Source organism: Tupaia chinensis, unplaced genomic scaffold (genome assembly GCF_000334495.1).
Source record: "Tupaia chinensis unplaced genomic scaffold, TupChi_1.0 Scaffold000078_1, whole genome shotgun sequence".
NCBI lineage: Eukaryota > Metazoa > Chordata > Mammalia > Scandentia > Tupaiidae > Tupaia > Tupaia belangeri.
Genome location: NW_006159539.1, coordinates 2,436,984 through 2,454,635, shown reverse-complemented (window position 1 = coordinate 2,454,635; position 17,652 = coordinate 2,436,984). Strand labels below are relative to the sequence as shown.

Below are 17,652 nucleotides of genomic sequence, written 5' to 3'. Positions count from 1 at the left end.
ACCCAGGAGGGCTGGAGGTACCCAGAGGTGAGGATTCTCATGGCCTCAACTCCCAGGGTGCCCTCTCCTTCTCCTCCAACCCCCTGCTCCAACATGTGAAGGGCCCAAAACCTGAACCCCCCAACTCCGCAGGCTTTTGGAAGAAATGCAGTAGGTTCAGGATCACCTGACTTGAGAGAGACACTAGCCAGGCACACGTAGTCATGGCACACTTCTCAGACACCCGAGGTCAGACATCCTGCGAGGCCAGAACTGAGAAATAAGCTTTGAGTCTTTCAAATAAACCATTTGCTAATTGCAACCTAAGCCCCGCTACTTTGTCCTAACTTACTGTGAATTGCTTCCCAAAGACTCCCATGAAGCTAAAGGGTGCTGCAGTTGGTTTCTACTATGATTACTTCTAAAAAATGATGACGATGATGATGCCAGCTCCATGGCCTGGTGGTTAAGGCTGACCACATGGTTCAAATCCCAGACACAGCAGCTTAAGAAACACACAAGGCAGGTTCTGTTCATGCCCAAAGCCCAACAAGAAGACGAAGTAGAGGAGAAGAGATTGCAGCATGGCCATGCCCCATGATCCCCCTCTCCACCTTTCCCACTCTTGGTCTCTGTGGCGAATGCATGTATTGTCTAGCGAGACAATAAAGTCATCGTCAGTAACAGCAATGGCATTTTGTTGCTATTGGCATGCATGTATTGGGTTGTCAGGAAAGTCCGGTCGTATTTCTCTGTGTAAAGATGCGTCACGACCTTCCCGACACCCAATAGTTTCTTACCCAACACAAAGTACTTTCATCTAGGCTATCTTCTTTCATCTTTACGTCCTTCTTTTTTGTTTGTTTGGTTTTTTGCCATAGGGCACATGCATTTGCGGGAGAGAGAGAGAAACAAAGAGAAGGAAAGTGAGAAATCACCCCCCAGGGGAATGGCCAAGCTGCCATCCTTTCTCCTCCCTTTTCCTCCAGGATGTTGGGCACACATGCAAACGTGCCTGGTGTGATTTTCAAGCCAACGGGTCCAGGTCTCAAACTGTGGTTGACCATGTGGGAATCCAGTGCCTTAACCACCATGCCACCTGCCAGCTCCTCCCTCCATCTTTTATGGAAGGCATTATCCCTGTTATCCAGAGATCACTGAGACTCAGAGAGGTTAAGTAACTGACGTAAGTCACACAGCTAGTGAAGGGTGGGGAAGAATCTCCCCCCAGACGGACTCGGAGTGCCGCTCACTTGTCCACAAGCCTGTCGTGTGGGCCATGGCTGTCACGTTGGACACGCGCACTCCAAGATGAGAGAGTAAACGGACGCAGGATGCTGGCCTCAGCCAGGCCCACCGAGTGGGGCCTGTGAGGTGGAGGTCGAGAGCCACAGAGAGATGGAAGCTGTGGTTAGGGACCTTCTGCATCTCAGTAGAAGAGGGCAGAGAGACATGGGCCTCTCGGCCCTGGGAGAGCCCTGCAGGTGTCCTCGCAGGGACTTTCTAGAAGACTGGGGGCACCAGGCCTCCCTCCTGATAAGCCTTGCACCAGGGAGACTGAGGCTGCTCTCCCCAGAGGTTGTTGGAGCCTCCCTCGGGACCCCAGGCTCTCTAACAGCCCGAAACAAGAGGGCCTGAGCGCTGTCTCCACCCCCACACAGAGTTTCCACTCTTCTCCTACAACAACGGAGTCGTCATGACCGCCTGTCGAGAACTGGACAGTAACCGCAGTGCCCTCTCGGCCGCCTCTGCCTTTGCCATAGCAACTGCGGGAGCCAACGAGGGCACCCCAAACAAGGAGAAGTACCGCAGGATGTCCCTGGCCAGTGTGGGTAGGTAGGGCCATCCCTACCCCATCCTCCCCGAGCTCAGCCCCTTCATGAGCCTGTGGTAGGCGGGGTCAGCCGTGGCCCCAGGGGCTTGCTGCAGGTCTGCTGGCACAGGCCGGGCCTGCTGGCAGCACCCACACTCCAAAAGCCCCCTGCTGAGCCCTCTCACCCACTGCCCCCCATGCTCCCGTGTGAGCACTCTCCCTCCACCTGTGCAGTAGCTGGGGCTCTGAACACCCCAGGGCCTACTCTCTTCTGCTGCCAGGGCCACCTGAGTCTAAGGCACAGCCTGCCCTGTGCCCTTCTCCCAGCTCCTTCCGCCAATGGGATCAGATCCAGGTTCCTCCTGCAGGGCCACAGGAAGGGCAGCTTAGCTCCATCCATCCCAGCACACTCTGCCCAGACACCGCCTCCCCTAAATCGACCTCCTACCCTGCCCCCCACACTTCCTGCCCATGGGCCTCTGCCAGCGCTGGGGGCTGCCTCCTTCTCACCCATTCCCCTGACTACCTGGCCAACTTCTCAGAGTAAAGCTCATTGTGGGGGAGCCTCTGTCGCCGCAGCTCCAGCCTCCCCCATCCACACCAGTGGTCTTGCAGCAGAGGCTGGAGTAGGCTTGCCCCTGTGTAGCCCTGTCTGGGGAGGCTTCCTGAATCTTCCCACAGCCTGAAGGGTGGAACCCTGCTGGAGGCATGGCCGCTGACAGTCCCAGCACGTGTGGGGCTAGAATCCCAGTCCTACAGCCCCCTCCCCAGCAGGCCAGAGCAGCCCAAGCTTGATCAGATTTGGGTTTGAATCCAGCCTACACCCCAGCTCTGTTTCTTGTCCTCTTACATCCCTGCTCCTCTCTGCCACATACGTCTCCAGGATTCCCGCCAGATCAGAGGAATGGAGACAAGGAGTTTGTGATCCGCAGAGCAGCCACCAACCGCGTCCTGAATGTACTGCGACACTGGGTCTCCAAGCACTCTCAGGTGGGTGGGAGCCCTCCCGGCAGGCTGCCGGAGACAGGTGGGCGGTGCCCCCAGGAGCCAGCTGCCCTCCACCCAGAGCAGCTGCTGGCAGAGTGCGCTGGCAGCGGGGCAGCGGGGCAGCGGCAGTGGGCAGAGAGCCCAAGCACACTGTGCTAGGTTCTTAAAAGGACCTGCTTGGACCCCCAAGGGGGGAATCCTGGACATTCTAGGGAACAAAGGCCTCTGCTATCTACAGCAGGGCTGCAAGCAAGTTTATGTCCTCCTGACCCAGGGGCTCAGCAGATAGAGGGATGGTTGAGGGTCTCAGAGGCTTTGGCTCAGTCTGCAGGCCCTGGGAGGACCCTAGTCCTGCACAGTCAGAGCAAAGAAAACGCAGTAGAGGCTGCAGCTCCCCTTTCTTGCCTGAGGAGGCCCAGACCACTGCAGGGCGGCTCGAGAATAGTAGCAGAGCCAACCATCACGTCTTCCCGGCAGGACTTTGAGACCAACGACGAGCTCAAATGCAAAGTGATCGGCTTCCTGGAGGAGGTCATGCACGACCCGGAGCTCCTGACCCAGGAGCGGAAGGCGGCAGCCAACATCATCCGGTAGGGCAGTGCCCAGCCCGGCTCAGGTCGGCCTGCTGGGGTGCGGCCAGGAGGCAAGAAGGGTCCTTCTCAGGCAGGAGAGCAGCCCCAGGGCAGGGGTGAGCCTGGAGCCCGAGCCACCTGGAGGCCATGCACCCCACTTCCACATCCAGAGCCGTCCATTTGTCCTTCTCTCCCCTCTCTCCACCCTGCGCCAGATGTTGGTCTCCTGGAGACCAGAGCCACGCCCACTCTCCAGATCCATGCACAGCTGCCGACACCTGTCTGGCCTGTGCAGTCCATAGGGAGGCGCCCAGTACCTGTGGCTACCTACATCTTAATACGCTAAAATGGAATAAGAGGTAAAGTTCAGTTTGTTGTCACAAGAGGCGCACGTGGCTTGTGACCGCCGTGTCAGCACAGATGCAGACGTGCCCGTGGTGTGGAGGGTGCTCCTGGGCAGCGTGGCAAGATGGTCTATAGGCGCTCGGAGAATGCTGAATTGAATCTAGTTAAATCCTATGCCCGTTACTCCTCCATGGACTGCCTCTCCTGGCAGGGGCAGGGGTCAGGAAGCCCTGTGCCCACGCTGGCTCAACCAGTGACTGTCTCATGGCCTAGGCATGTCCCTCCTCTGAGCCTCACTCTTCTCCTCTGTAAGATGGGTGAACAGCACCCACTTTTAGGGGTGAGGCTGGGGTGAGCTCGTGGTGTCTCCTGCAGGCTGCTGGTCAGGCATTAGGCCCAGGCCCACCGTCTGCTCCTGCTCTCTGCCCACGCCCAGCCAGCCTGAGCATGCGGGCTCAAGGTCAGGCCCCTCCCGCAGGCACTGGTGGAGCTCCAGCCGCCCTCTGCACCCCACTCTGCCCATCATTGCCTGGGCCCCAGAGTGCCCACCAAGTCCTGTTCAAGCACCTTCTGTGCACAGTCTCCAGCCTCCCCACTCCACCCTGCAACCAGCTCGTCATCTGCTTCCTTTCCCCAAGGCTGTAGCCCTGGCATTCTTCAGGCCCAAAGTCCTAAAGGCTCCTTCAAGGCCACCTCTTGGGGACAGGTACATGTGTGGCCATTCCAACCCTGCAGGGGCAGGAGGCCCAGAGGCTGAGGAGGCCCTAAAAGGGGACCTCGGCCAGCTGGAAGGGTCAGGACCATCAGGCAGGAGGATAAAGGGGAAGGAGGCCCCTGGCAAAGTGGAGGAGCAAACTGTGACAGCCCCAGACACCAGGAGGAAAGACTGGGGAGCCTCAGCCTGACCAGGCTAGGGAGGGGCTGCCAGAACGGGAAGGGACTCATGTGCCTTCTTGTCCCCAGGACTCTGACCCAGGAGGACCCAGGTGACAACCAGATCACGCTGGAGGAGATCACACAGATGGTGAGCCGGGCTGCCCTCTTGCTTACCGGCCCCCGGAGCCCCTGCCTGGGCACGCTCCCCTTTTCATTTCCCGTGGCCGCCTTCACAAAGCACCACACACTAGGTGGCTCGGCACAGCAGAGATTTGTTCCCACAGCCCTGGAGGCCAGAAGTCTGAAATGAAGGTGCTGGCAGGGCCAGGCTCCCTTGGAAGTCTCTGCAGCGCCCCCCAACCCCTGCAGCTCCTGGAAGCCCCGGGCCCTCTCTGGCTATGGCCATGTCTCTCCCGTCTCTGCCTCCATCTCCATGGCTGACTCCCCACTCCCTTCCTCTCCGCATAGCTTCCCCCGTGCTGTCCATGCCTCTGTCCCGATCTCCCCTTCTCAGAATACGGCCACACTGGGTCAGGGCCCCACTGCCCACCACACCTACCTTCATGGTGTCTGCCAAGACCCTACACCTAGTAGGGCACCAGGCACTCGCGGTGCTGGGTTAGGACTCCAGGTGTCTTCACCGGGAGGCAACACTTGCCCCTAACCCACCACACCTCTGTCCTTTGTCTTCGTCTCCCGTCACTCCCTGTCCCCTAGGAGGAAGGTAAGGAGTAAGGACGGGTTGATGGTGTTGGCATGTGCTGGGCTCTTAGGGACCTGAAGCCCCCAGCAGTAATGCCATCCCTGTCTGTCAGTGCCCAGCTCACAGCTGAGGCCGCTAAGACTCAGGGCACTGGTGAGAGCTGGGTCCATACTCAGCCCTGGCCGACTCAAAACAGGTGCTCCTTCCACACACCACACTACGTCACCCCAAGGAATCAGGGTCTGCCCACCACCAGCCCGGGAGTGGAGGGTCCCCAGGGACAGAGCTGCCACCGTGAAGGACCGCGGGCTAGCATGCCATCACCAGGGTCTTGTGCACAGCCAGGGCCTACTTTCTCCAGGTGTGTGAAACGCACCCCAAAGTACCACCATGGGACACCCTTGGTGCCCTGGTACCCCTGCATCTTGGTGGCCAGATGAGATCTAGACAGGCTCGCTCTGGCCTCCACCGAGGTGGTGATGGCATGCTTCTGGTTCAGCCCAGGCCGGCCAGTGTGAGGACTTGGGATTCCGGGTTCTGGGCTCGCCCGTACTCCCATCTCCCTGTCCTGTCCCCACCAGGGGCCTGGCCCACAGCCTGCCCCTGAGAGCTTGGCCGGGCTGCTGCCTGGGGAACCCACACGGGCCCTTGGGCAGGGAAGGTGATAGTGCCCCGATAGCGCTTCTCCCACACCGAACCTTTGGGATCCAAATGCTAAGAAAACCCAGGGAGAAGGGCACCCCAGTGCTTCCCTTGAAGGGAGCCGCTGCCGTTTCCCAGCGGGGCCTCACTGAGTGTTTGCCCCTTGTTGAGTATAAGGGCCCTTGTTCCTTCTGAGCCTCCGGAGGCCCTTCCAGAACAAAGGGCCGCAGACTGCTGGCAGTCCCAGAGCCCGAAAGGCTGACGGAGTTTGCAGGGAGGTCCCCATGGCCTCACCAGAGAGCATGAAGGCTTCTTGCTGTGAGGTTTTCGGGAACCTTACAAGGTGAGAGGGGCTGTCAGTCCTGGCCTCTGCTCCAGGGGCACCCTCTTTCCTCAGCCATGCTAGTCAGGAGCAGAAAGAACCCCCAGTTCCTCCTTGCCATGCCTCCTACAGCCTCTCTGGTCCTGAACCCCTGAGCCAGACCCCCTTCTGGCCCCCAGGCTCTTCCCAATCTGGCAGGACTCTTGCCCTGGGCTCTGATGGCCCAGCCATTCTGAACCCCATCCTGGGACCCAGTGCAGGACCCTTGGGCAGGAACGTGGCCAAGCTGCCCACCTGTGTTCATTTGTTAAGCTACTTCAGGGGCTGGGGGCTCTCTCCTGTGAACACGTGGGAAAGCTTCACCCCCAGGTGCCCACCCTGAGAGCCAGCATCTCACTGGCCCCTGCCACTCTCATTCTGGGTCTCCTCTGTCTTTCTGAGAACTCGCTGTTCCCTGAGGCACTGTATCCCGCACACCCACACGCCTGCATATGAGCATCTGTACACACTCTTCCCTGCAGGGCGACCAGACCAGGAAAAATCCACTGACACCCCTGACTACACACATGCACATGTGTACACACACGCGCGTGCACACACCCAGAGGCTGTTTTTATTCCTGTGACTTGAAAGCCCGTGGCTGGAGCTCTCTGAAGTTAGGGATCATTTTCAGGCTTTTCCATTTCCAGTGTCCAGTGAGGGCCCAGCAATGCAGACCCCAGTGCACGTGTGCAGAGGCAATGGGAGGGAGAGAGACACAGCCTAGAAGGGACGTCTTGTCCCTTCCATGTGGGTGGACTCCACCCACCTCCCTTGTGATCAGTGCAGATGGCTGTTTGCAGGCGCTGAGCCCAGCCCGTGGGCAGGGAGGAGTGAGCATAAGAAAGCAGAAGTCCTGAGTGGCGTGAGGTGGTGCCCGCACTGCACCCAGGCTGCCTGATGGGCCGGCCTTCTCCTCCTGTGCGGCCCGCTCTGCCTCAAGTGGGAAGTGGGATTCCTGTCCCTGATTCGCCTCTCAGTAGACACAGGCTCCCCCCGGACACCAACGTCACTGTTCCTCTTCTACCTTTCGCAGACCCTCCATGAGGCCTTGTGCTCAACACCAGCCTCCCCAGGTCACCTCTCTCCTAATCCCTTCAGTGGCTACCGTGCCCCCAGGCCATGTTCCTCTGAGGAGTCCCCTGGGCATGGGATTCTGAGACCCCAGAGCCCAGGATATGGTAGCCCAAGAGACCAGTCTCTTCTGATCATGGGGTAGGAACCCTGCCCCAGGACATACTCACACCTGCAAGTCTATACCTGCTGATGAATTTCAGAGGGAAATTGTATTGAGTCAGTGTAGACCCAATGGATCTAAAAGAGAATGACCAGTCAACAGCCTGGAGTCAGACGTGGGCTCCTGGCCTAACTGGTCCATTTCCAGCTAAGCCACTTGGGCCAGTCTGTACCCTCAGGGAACCCCCGCTGTCTCATTCAGAGGCTGGGGTGACAGCTCCCCTGCAGAGCAAGAGGTCACTGAGTGGGACGGTCCTCCTGAGGCGCGGGTACAGCCCTGTACTAGCTGGGTACTGCAGGAGACAGGGCCACCCCAGCCTCTTTCCTCCCTCTTCCCTTGTCATGCCTCATCCACACACTCACCAAAATCCAGCAGTTTCCCTCAAGAAGTGGCCAGAAGCCTGGAGGGGACACCCGGGAAACTAACTCAGCACCTTGCTCCCCTCAGGCTGAAGGCGTGAAGGCCGAGCCCTTTGAAAACCACTCAGCCCTGGAGATCGCAGAGCAGCTCACCCTGCTGGACCACCTCGTCTTCAAGAAGATTCCTTATGAGTGAGTAGGTGTGGCACCAGGCCGCCCCCCTCGCCTTCCTCAGGCACTGTCTTTGGCACACGCGGGAGCCTTCAGAGCCGCATGGGTGTCCAAGGGGCCCAGGGCTAGGTGCACAGGTCATCAGGAACGCTAAGAAGCCCTGACCCCGGTGCTCTCTTTACCTGTCATTCACACACACACCTTGCATGAGTTTTAAGCCACCAGGTCTGGGACTTGAACCACGGTCGACTACGTGGGAGTCCAGCAATGTAACCATTATGCCATCTGCTGGTCCCTCTTTCACTTTTATATCTAAAGCTGAGGAACCAAATATTTCTCTGAATTGCTGACAATGGTCCCAGAATAATTTCCCAAAATTGGAACTGCCAGACTTGAGACTATAAATCATTCCCTTTTTTGTTTTTAAGGAAAGTTCTTATCTTTATGAGGGAGAGGCAGAGAGAGAGAGACGAGGAGGATCTCACACCACGAAATCCCCCCAGCCTTCCTGGCCAGCCAGGATCAGGTCTATGGGCCCATCATATACAGGTTGGCCAGGGAACCAAACCCACGCCTCTCTGTATGGCTCCGGCTTCCCCTGAGCGGCATTACTAGTATGTCACCAAGCTGGCCCCAGTGTAGGGCTTTTGACCTCTGCTTTCCAGACAGGTAGTCTGAGGCCCTCTCACAGCCCTATCGGACACATGTGCCACCTCACCTAATAGGAGGATGGCACATGGGAAGTCTACGCTCTGGGCGTGGCAACAATCGTCTCTCCTGATTCGCCTCTTCAAGGAGGAAAAGGAGGGCATGTTTCAAACACACTTTGAAATACCGGAAACACAGTTTGGTATGTTTGAAACCCGGTTCTCCTCCATCCGGTCCTTCTCACCCACTGGACTCTGCCAGGTCCCACCCCGATGACTTTGGGGAGTCTGTGCCTGCCCGGGACGGCATGGGTCCTAGAACACAGCTGGCTTGCCTGGCGGGCTCCTTTATCCTCTTACCTGGTCCTTTTCTGTGGCCTTCTGTCCTCCCATTCCACAGACCAGCTGCTGCAGAGTGGCTAGTTCTCCCTGATAGGAAGGAGAACCTGCTGTGGCCACTGCCCTGCGGTTTCTGATACCCTGTTCTCACTTCAGCCGGACAGGAACCCTGTGAGGACGGCGTGGTCGTTGTTCCCACTGTACACAGGAGGAAACCAAGGCCCAGAGCTCTGAAGGGCTCACCTGAGGCCAGGCTAGACTTGATCCCTGCTTCCTTCCTCTCTAAGATTCTGCACAAAGTTGCTCTCCCCAAAATGACAGCCACATAGAACGGTGAAATCAACATGGCAAACCGAACCTCATCGGCCTTGTGTTTCCCCATTACTTCCCACAGAGAGTTCTTCGGACAAGGCTGGATGAAAATGGAGAAGAATGAACGCACCCCTTATATCATGAAAACCACCAAGCACTTCAATGATGTGAGTATAGGGTGGGCGACTCCTTCCTCCCCTGGGTTGTTCTGGTTTTCTCGGCAGGACTCCTAAGAATCTAGGAAAAGAACAGGCTCCATACCTGCTGGAACCAGACCACCCGGGTCATCTCCAGCCCTATGGCCTTGGGCTGGTTGCTTCACCTCAGTGTCAGTTTCTCCTCCCACTAAACAGGACTGACAGGCTGACCATGAAAGAGTCACATGAAGATGACCTGGGCAATCATAGAAAGACACTCAGCCCAGCGCTGCTCCTGGAGAGCTCTCACTCAGGACCTGCAGGTCCTGAGTCACTGCTCTGAGCTGGCTTTGGGGCGAGTCTGCGGCAGAGAGAATGGAAATGAACGAGACCTGGAGGGACAGGAACAAGCCCCTTGCTGTGCTGCTTATTTTTTAACCTCATCTCAGTGTTGGAAAAAGGCCAGGCAATGGTATGGTGGCTAAGGCAACTGGATCCCACGTGAGCAACTGCACGGTTCAAGTCCCAGACCCAGTGGCTTGTAAAAACACTCCGGGCACATGTGCATGTATGCCCAAAATCCTGAAAGGAGAAAAGGAGAAGTGATTATGGCATGGCCATCCCTCCTAGGGAGTGATAGCTCATCTTCCCTCTCTCTGTCTCTCTATAAGAACATGTGCCCACTAGCAAATTCAAAAAGAAAAGAAACTGCCAACATTTGATTAGAAAATGGCAGACAACTTCCCACTGGTAGGGCACATTTCCCAGTAATCTCGGAACTTCCCAGGATGTGGGCAAGGACTTTCGACTCTCCTGGGAGTTGTGGCCTCGTCACCTGGTGCCCTTCTAACCTCCCTAACAGAATGGGAAGTGGACCCACGAGATAGCATTGAAGAGACCAGAGCCACAGCAGGTGAATCCAGAGTTGGGCCAGAGCCTAGGTTCAGGGGCCAGATAGGTTCCATATTCCAGTGAGGCAAGGTTCCTGTCGTAAGAGGCATTTGTGAAGTTCTTTAATGAGAGCAGTATCTGTCCCCTCTGAGTCCCTGCCCGTGCCCAGAACTGTGCTTTACATACAGAATAATCTCATCTAACACCCACACTGGTAGAAAGATGGGGCTGTCAGCATATCTCAGAGACGAAGCAAGGAAGGCTCTGGAAGGGCGGAAGCCCAGCGTCTGCTTGCTGGCACGAGATCGCTCGGCGCCTCTTAATGCTATACAATCCGCAGTGGAATGTGGCTATGTGAGAAAACAGTCTCTCCCGGCAACCTCACTGCCTCTGCAGAGCTCCAACCCCAGGGACCCGCCCGCCCCCAGCCTCGTGACAGCCCTGAGGGCCTCTGCACTCAGCCTCTTCATGCACCAAGTTAATTATCAACAGGAGTAAGGAGCCTCTGATGGCTGGAGGTGGGGCACACGATGCCACTCGTCCAGCACCTGTCATACCAGCCCCAGCCCAGGAGGGCCCCTGGAACGCCCCTCCGAGGAGGGCCCTCTGCTCCTGGAGAATACAGGAAAGACCCCGGTGTTACAGCTCGGGGAGGAGCTTGTGTAGACAGCAGCTGAAGAGGGGATCGCCGGACTCTCGGGAGACAAAGAGTGACCACAACCGGGCATAGCCCAGGAAGCATGGCCAACGGAGGCCTGAGTCTGACCGCACCTGAACACGCATCAGAACGCTGCTCTTCCCCGTCCCTGTCCTACTGTGTGCCCAGGACTCCAGGGTGTGAAAGTCAGGAGTCTGAAGTGAGCGTCCTTTGAGTGTTTACCACACACCAGGCACTAACACTGAGGCCTCCTAGACATCATCTCATCTAACCCTGTTCTTCCCATTTTATGAAGAAACTGAGGCTCAAGGAGGTTAACTATCACCCGTCATGTCACGGAGCGCCACCTCCTTTTGAACCCCCACCGTCAGCTTCCATGGGCTGCCTTAGAACTACTTGGCACTGGCGGTCTCTGCTCAAGCACGCCAGGTTTTTCAGATATGCAGCACATACGTGCCCATGCTGGAGAACGGTCTTCATCCCCCCTTGGCACCACCCTGACTGCCGTTTCCCAGTCCTTCTGCCTGTAATTTCTCCATCCCGCTGACTGGCACTGCCTAGGGCCTCTAGTGCCAGGGCCAGAGCTAGGGTGGAGGTGGTCCAGGTGCAGAATTCAAGGAACCCCTGATGCTTCCGTGCTTGAGCCCAGGGTGTCTCACCCTGAACCTGGCCCTCTCCAGGACAGTGCCGAGTAGAAATGGTGACAGTGTGGTGTTAAATAGAATGCATCTGATAATCCCCATGGAGGATGAGGCATGTTTCTTTAGCAAGTCAAAAAATTCTTTTTTTGTGTGTTAATGACTTTTGCCATGAATGCATATTGAATCAATCAACTCTCGTTTCTCTGCATCTATTGAGATAGTCATACAGTTTTTCTCTTTAACCTTTCTCCATTACTCAAGTGTTTTATAGCCTTCAGTAACTTTTTTCCCATGTAATATTCTACATGGTTTTTATTAAAAATGAATGGGAATGATGGGCCAACCAGTGGCATGGTTGTTAAGACACCCACGTGGTCAACCAAGGTTCGAGCTTCAGACCTCATGGCTTGAAAAACATACTAGGTATGTGTGCATGTGTACCCCAAATCCTGAGAGAATGGAAGAAAAGGGATTGTGGCATGACCACACCCCCCAGGGATGCTTTCTCACTTCCTCTCTCTCTCTCTGTCTCTTTCTCTGGTGAGAGCACACCCCCTGTAGCAAATTTTTTAAAAATTTAATAAGAATGACTTTCTAAATAATTACAAATTGCTATTGTCACTTGGAAAGTAATCTTTTTGTTGTTGTTGTTATATTTCCTGATTGGTTATTGCTAATATATAGAAAAATGTATTTGTCTGTCTATCTATTTATTTTAGAGAGGTTTTTTTACTATAGAGCATGGGTACTCACCAGAGGGACAGAAAGCAAGAAATCACCCCCCAGGAGGAATGGCCGTGCTGCAGTTCCTTCTCCTTCATTCTTCTCTTGGGATTGTGGGCACGCACGCACATGTACCCAGTGTGAATTTTAACCCACTGGGTCCAGGCCTTGAGCTGTGATCGACTTCGTGGGAATGCAGCAGTGTAACCATTATGCCATCTGCTAGTCCTGAGAGCCTTTTTATTTTTATATGTTGACTCTTTAACCAGCCACCCTAAAGTCTCGGGAGACAAAGAGTGACCACAACCGGGCATAGCCCAGGAAGCATGGCCAACGGAGGCCTGAGTCTGACCGCACCTGAACACGCATCAGAACGCTGCTCTTCCCCGTCCCTGTCCTACTGTGTGCCCAGGACTCCAGGGTGTGAAAGTCAGGAGTCTGAAGTGAGCGTCCTTTGAGTGTTTACCACACACCAGGCACTAACACTGAGGCCTCCTAGACATCATCTCATCTAACCCTGTTCTTCCCATTTTATGAAGAAACTGAGGCTCAAGGAGGTTAACTATCACCCGTCATGTCACGGAGCGCCACCTCCTTTTGAACCCCCACCGTCAGCTTCCATGGGCTGCCTTAGAACTACTTGGCACTGGCGGTCTCTGCTCAAGCACGCCAGGTTTTTCAGATATGCAGCACATACGTGCCCATGCTGGAGAACGGTCTTCATCCCCCCTTGGCACCACCCTGACTGCCGTTTCCCAGTCCTTCTGCCTGTAATTTCTCCATCCCGCTGACTGGCACTGCCTAGGGCCTCTAGTGCCAGGGCCAGAGCTAGGGTGGAGGTGGTCCAGGTGCAGAATTCAAGGAACCCCTGATGCTTCCGTGCTTGAGCCCAGGGTGTCTCACCCTGAACCTGGCCCTCTCCAGGACAGTGCCGAGTAGAAATGGTGACAGTGTGGTGTTAAATAGAATGCATCTGATAATCCCCATGGAGGATGAGGCATGTTTCTTTAGCAAGTCAAAAAATTCTTTTTTTGTGTGTTAATGACTTTTGCCATGAATGCATATTGAATCAATCAACTCTCGTTTCTCTGCATCTATTGAGATAGTCATACAGTTTTTCTCTTTAACCTTTCTCCATTACTCAAGTGTTTTATAGCCTTCAGTAACTTTTTTCCCATGTAATATTCTACATGGTTTTTATTAAAAATGAATGGGAATGATGGGCCAACCAGTGGCATGGTTGTTAAGACACCCACGTGGTCAACCAAGGTTCGAGCTTCAGACCTCATGGCTTGAAAAACATACTAGGTATGTGTGCATGTGTACCCCAAATCCTGAGAGAATGGAAGAAAAGGGATTGTGGCATGACCACACCCCCCAGGGATGCTTTCTCACTTCCTCTCTCTCTCTCTGTCTCTTTCTCTGGTGAGAGCACACCCCCTGTAGCAAATTTTTTAAAAATTTAATAAGAATGACTTTCTAAATAATTACAAATTGCTATTGTCACTTGGAAAGTAATCTTTTTGTTGTTGTTGTTATATTTCCTGATTGGTTATTGCTAATATATAGAAAAATGTATTTGTCTGTCTATCTATTTATTTTAGAGAGGTTTTTTTACTATAGAGCATGGGTACTCACCAGAGGGACAGAAAGCAAGAAATCACCCCCCAGGAGGAATGGCCGTGCTGCAGTTCCTTCTCCTTCATTCTTCTCTTGGGATTTTGGGCACGCACGCACATGTACCCAGTGTGAATTTTAACCCACTGGGTCCAGGCCTTGAGCTGTGATCGACTTCGTGGGAATGCAGCAGTGTAACCATTATGCCATCTGCTAGTCCTGAAAGCCTTTTTATTTTTATATGTTGACTCTTTAACCAGCCACCCTAAAGAGCTGTTATTTGTTTTAGTGGTTTTCTGATTCATCTTTTGGGATTTTCAAACGGGTGATCATATCTGCAAATAATGATGCTTAATCATCCTCGTGATATTTATTCCTTTTCCTTTATTCCTGTCTTACTGCATTGGCTTAAAGATCAGTAACTTGATTGCTTCAGAAATCATCCGCAATGAGGACATCCACGCGAGGGTGAGTGCCATCGAGAAATGGGTGGCTGTGGCGGACATCTGCCGCTGCTTACACAACTACAATGCCGTGCTGGAGATCACCTCATCCATGAATCGGAGCGCAATCTTCCGGCTCAAAAAGACGTGGCTCAAAGTCTCTAAGCAGGTGCGGACAAAGAGTTGGCACCACTGCCTGCTTGGGGCTGGGTGAGACTGGGGCAGGGAGACCAGAGGGCTGGCCACTGGGCATTCAGGAGAGCAAGAGGCAGGGCGGAAGACCAAAACCGAGACTCACTCTTCTTATACCATTTGGGAGAGAGCAGGCCCACACGTGACTTTGGGGTGCATGAGACTTTAATTCCTACTTGAATAATTAATACCCCCAAAGTAGAAAGAGTAAAATAGTGATTATTGGCCCAACACTCTTCTTCTTGAGTTGGAACTAGAGTGGTAGCTTCTTGGGGATCTCGGTGCAGGACTGCAGGGTGGTGTAGACAGAGGTCGGGTGATCGTGTGAGTCTCTCTCCAGGACTCTGCCTTCACCTGTCCTGTGGCTCTCAGGGGACTTAGCTGGTCCCCGTTACCCACTGGGCATCTTAAATGTGGACTTGATCTTCACTCATTCAGAACATGATCCTGAAAAAAGATAGGTGGACTCTTCCTCGGGAACAAGGTTTCCTGCACCAGGAATCAGAAGCACCCTCCTTGACCCCCTCCTGGGTCCAGAGGGGACAGCTCTCCTGAAAGGCAGGCTCAGTGGGGCACTTGGGCCACGTCCTCGGTATACTTGGTGGCTGTCCCAGCCCCTTCTGCGTTTGTGCAGGAGGTACAGGAGGTCAGATCCACACCACCACGTGCAGGGTAAGCTCCCAGCAGCACTGAGAACTTGGTGACTGTGTCTGTGGAGCTGCAACTGGGCGGGCTGTGCAGAACCCCGTGGCCTGCCTCATCTGGACCACCCGTGACTTGCATACTGTGTCCCCTCACTGTTCCCTTTATCACCTGCTCCTCGCTGCCATCCTCTGCCAGTGGTTGTGATCTTACCCATCCAGCAGGCAGCAGGTCCGTAAATCCAACCCAGACAGGGGCAGACACACAGCAAGCACGGGGGTGTGGAAGGGGCAGGCGTGCTCAGCTCATAGCCTTGGTTGGTCCTCGGTGAAAAGCCACAGATCAGAATGTCCTCTGTTCATTTGTTTGGCCTCTGAGCACAATGACACTTTCCTCCGAGATACATGGCCAGCAGATCTAACTTCCGTATCTCCCACTATTCCAAGGTTTCCTAGCACCGCTCCTACAGAGCAGCTGGGCCTACCCTCCCATGTCCCAGTTGGGAAAGCTGAAGCTCAGCAAGGTGAAAGGTGCGCGTCACCCATAGGCGTGCCAGGAGCGGGTGCCAGCCTGGCGGGCCCAGGTCTCCTAACACTCAGCCTCTGTATCCAACCTTGAGCCGTCTCAGGTCGTTCCTCTGCAGGAGGGTGGGGAAGAGGAAGGAGGGTGCAGCACCAGAATGGGATCTGGTACAGGAGGGAAGAGGAGACCCTGGGCAGAAGGCAGCCTGGGTGCGTGTGGGTATCTGGAGCAGAATCACCTACGGTGACCCAGCGTGGCCTGTGCTGTCCTGGTGTGTGTCTCTTTCGCCGGGGCTAGGCTACATTTGTGCTTTGAGCAGGATCAGTCCCAACGGGATGATGCTCTTGTCTGCCATCGAGAGGACACTTCTGGGCCTGAACGGGATGCTCAGCACTTTTCCCTATGGAGGGCACATGTCCATCTTGTCTTCCATCAGCATGAAGGCTGAGACCATTTCTGCAGTCTGACATCTTAGAAGAAAACCGAATCCCAAGAGCCTTCACATGCTTGGCCTTTGTGGCCAGTGTCACCGCCGGGCTGGCTAGCACTTACGGTCCCCTGGCACACAACTGTTCTCCAACACAGTTTCCCAGCCAAGTTCTGGACCTCGGTGAACAGAGCTAGAAAGGAAGTTGCTGGTCTCTCACCATTTTACAAACGAGGGAGCTGAGGACCTCAGAGATAAAGGGATTTCCCTGAGGCCTCACAGGGAGAGTGGAGCGCACACAACCTCGTGTGCAGTGTACAGAACGTACTTAGTCTCTTCGGCCAAAGTCAAGCCAGGAACCTCTGCCCAGCCTAGTGTGGGGGCCAGCCTGGCAGGGCACTTGGTAACCCCTTTTGGCCATGCAGGCCTGTTCTTTGATCAGTTCCTCCGCCATCTTTTGTCTTGACTCTGAAATGTGAATGGTTTTCCTATATGCCAGCGTGTGAGAAGACAGCCACTTCTTTTGGGTATAGTTCATGAGAACGGTCATGATCGTGAAAAACGAGCCATTCCCTGCTCTGAGCACGGGCTCTGGGGACACGCCCACCAGATCCTTCTAGACCACTTGGGTCTCAGGATCCTGCGGCATTTCAGTGTCGAATGGGCACTCGGGTCCTCTGCACCCACTTCCATATTCGGGTGTGTGTGTGAGTGTGAGCACAGGTACCCAAACAGAGACCCATCGGACTCCTAGGGAGTTCAGAGCCAAGGTGTTCAGACACAGGAAGGCCCCAAATCCGAAGTGGACGTGGCTCCGGAGCCCGGGGGGCTGGGGGGTGGCATGCTGGAGTGTCGTCCGAGCGCGGGCGCTAGTGTGTGCTGCGTGTTTGTAAACGCTTCTGATTCCTTCTAGACAAAAGCTTTGATTGATAAGCTCCAAAAACTTGTGTCATCAGAGGGCAGATTTAAGAATCTCAGAGAAGCCCTGAAAAAGTAAGTGTGTGTCATTTCATCACGGTTGTTTTCTAAATCATAGACACACATTCCACCCAGATCAGGAGGTCTGTCTGTCTGTGTGTCCATCTGTCCACCCACAAGACCCCTAGGCTTTCAGGACCCCGAGGGCAGGTCGCCTCTATTCTCTGCCAAAGAAACCTCGGGCTTCGTGTCATTTCCCGGGAGAAGCACGGGACGAAGCTCGTAGCTGTGATGACAGTAGCAGTGGAGCCAGGTGCCTTTGTCCTAAAATGCACATCTTTCTTCACGTTTTATTAATTCACTATTTTATAATTCTTTTTTTTTTTTTTTTTTGGAGAGACTTTCACTGTAGGGCGCATGCGCTCGCCAGACAGACAGAGAGAGACATAGAGACAGAAAGCGAGAAATCACCCCCCAGGGGGGATGGTCACGCCGCAA

The 17,652-nt window shown here is 54.7% G+C and overlaps 1 protein-coding gene across 1 annotated transcript in view; it reads left to right on the top strand.

Moving 5' to 3' along the window:
- The window catches only part of RASGRF1 (Ras protein specific guanine nucleotide releasing factor 1), an 80,589-nt gene that overhangs the window by 53,075 nt on the left and 9,862 nt on the right, over window positions 1-17,652 (top strand). The window contains exons 17-24 of the mRNA XM_006142621.1: window positions 1,641-1,811; window positions 2,676-2,782; window positions 3,257-3,369; window positions 4,660-4,720; window positions 7,963-8,066; window positions 9,426-9,510; window positions 14,425-14,622; window positions 17,150-17,229. Coding sequence (XP_006142683.1) covers window positions 1,641-1,811; window positions 2,676-2,782; window positions 3,257-3,369; window positions 4,660-4,720; window positions 7,963-8,066; window positions 9,426-9,510; window positions 14,425-14,622; window positions 17,150-17,229 — 919 coding nt within the window. The remainder of the gene's footprint in view (window positions 1-1,640; window positions 1,812-2,675; window positions 2,783-3,256; window positions 3,370-4,659; window positions 4,721-7,962; window positions 8,067-9,425; window positions 9,511-14,424; window positions 14,623-17,149; window positions 17,230-17,652) is intronic.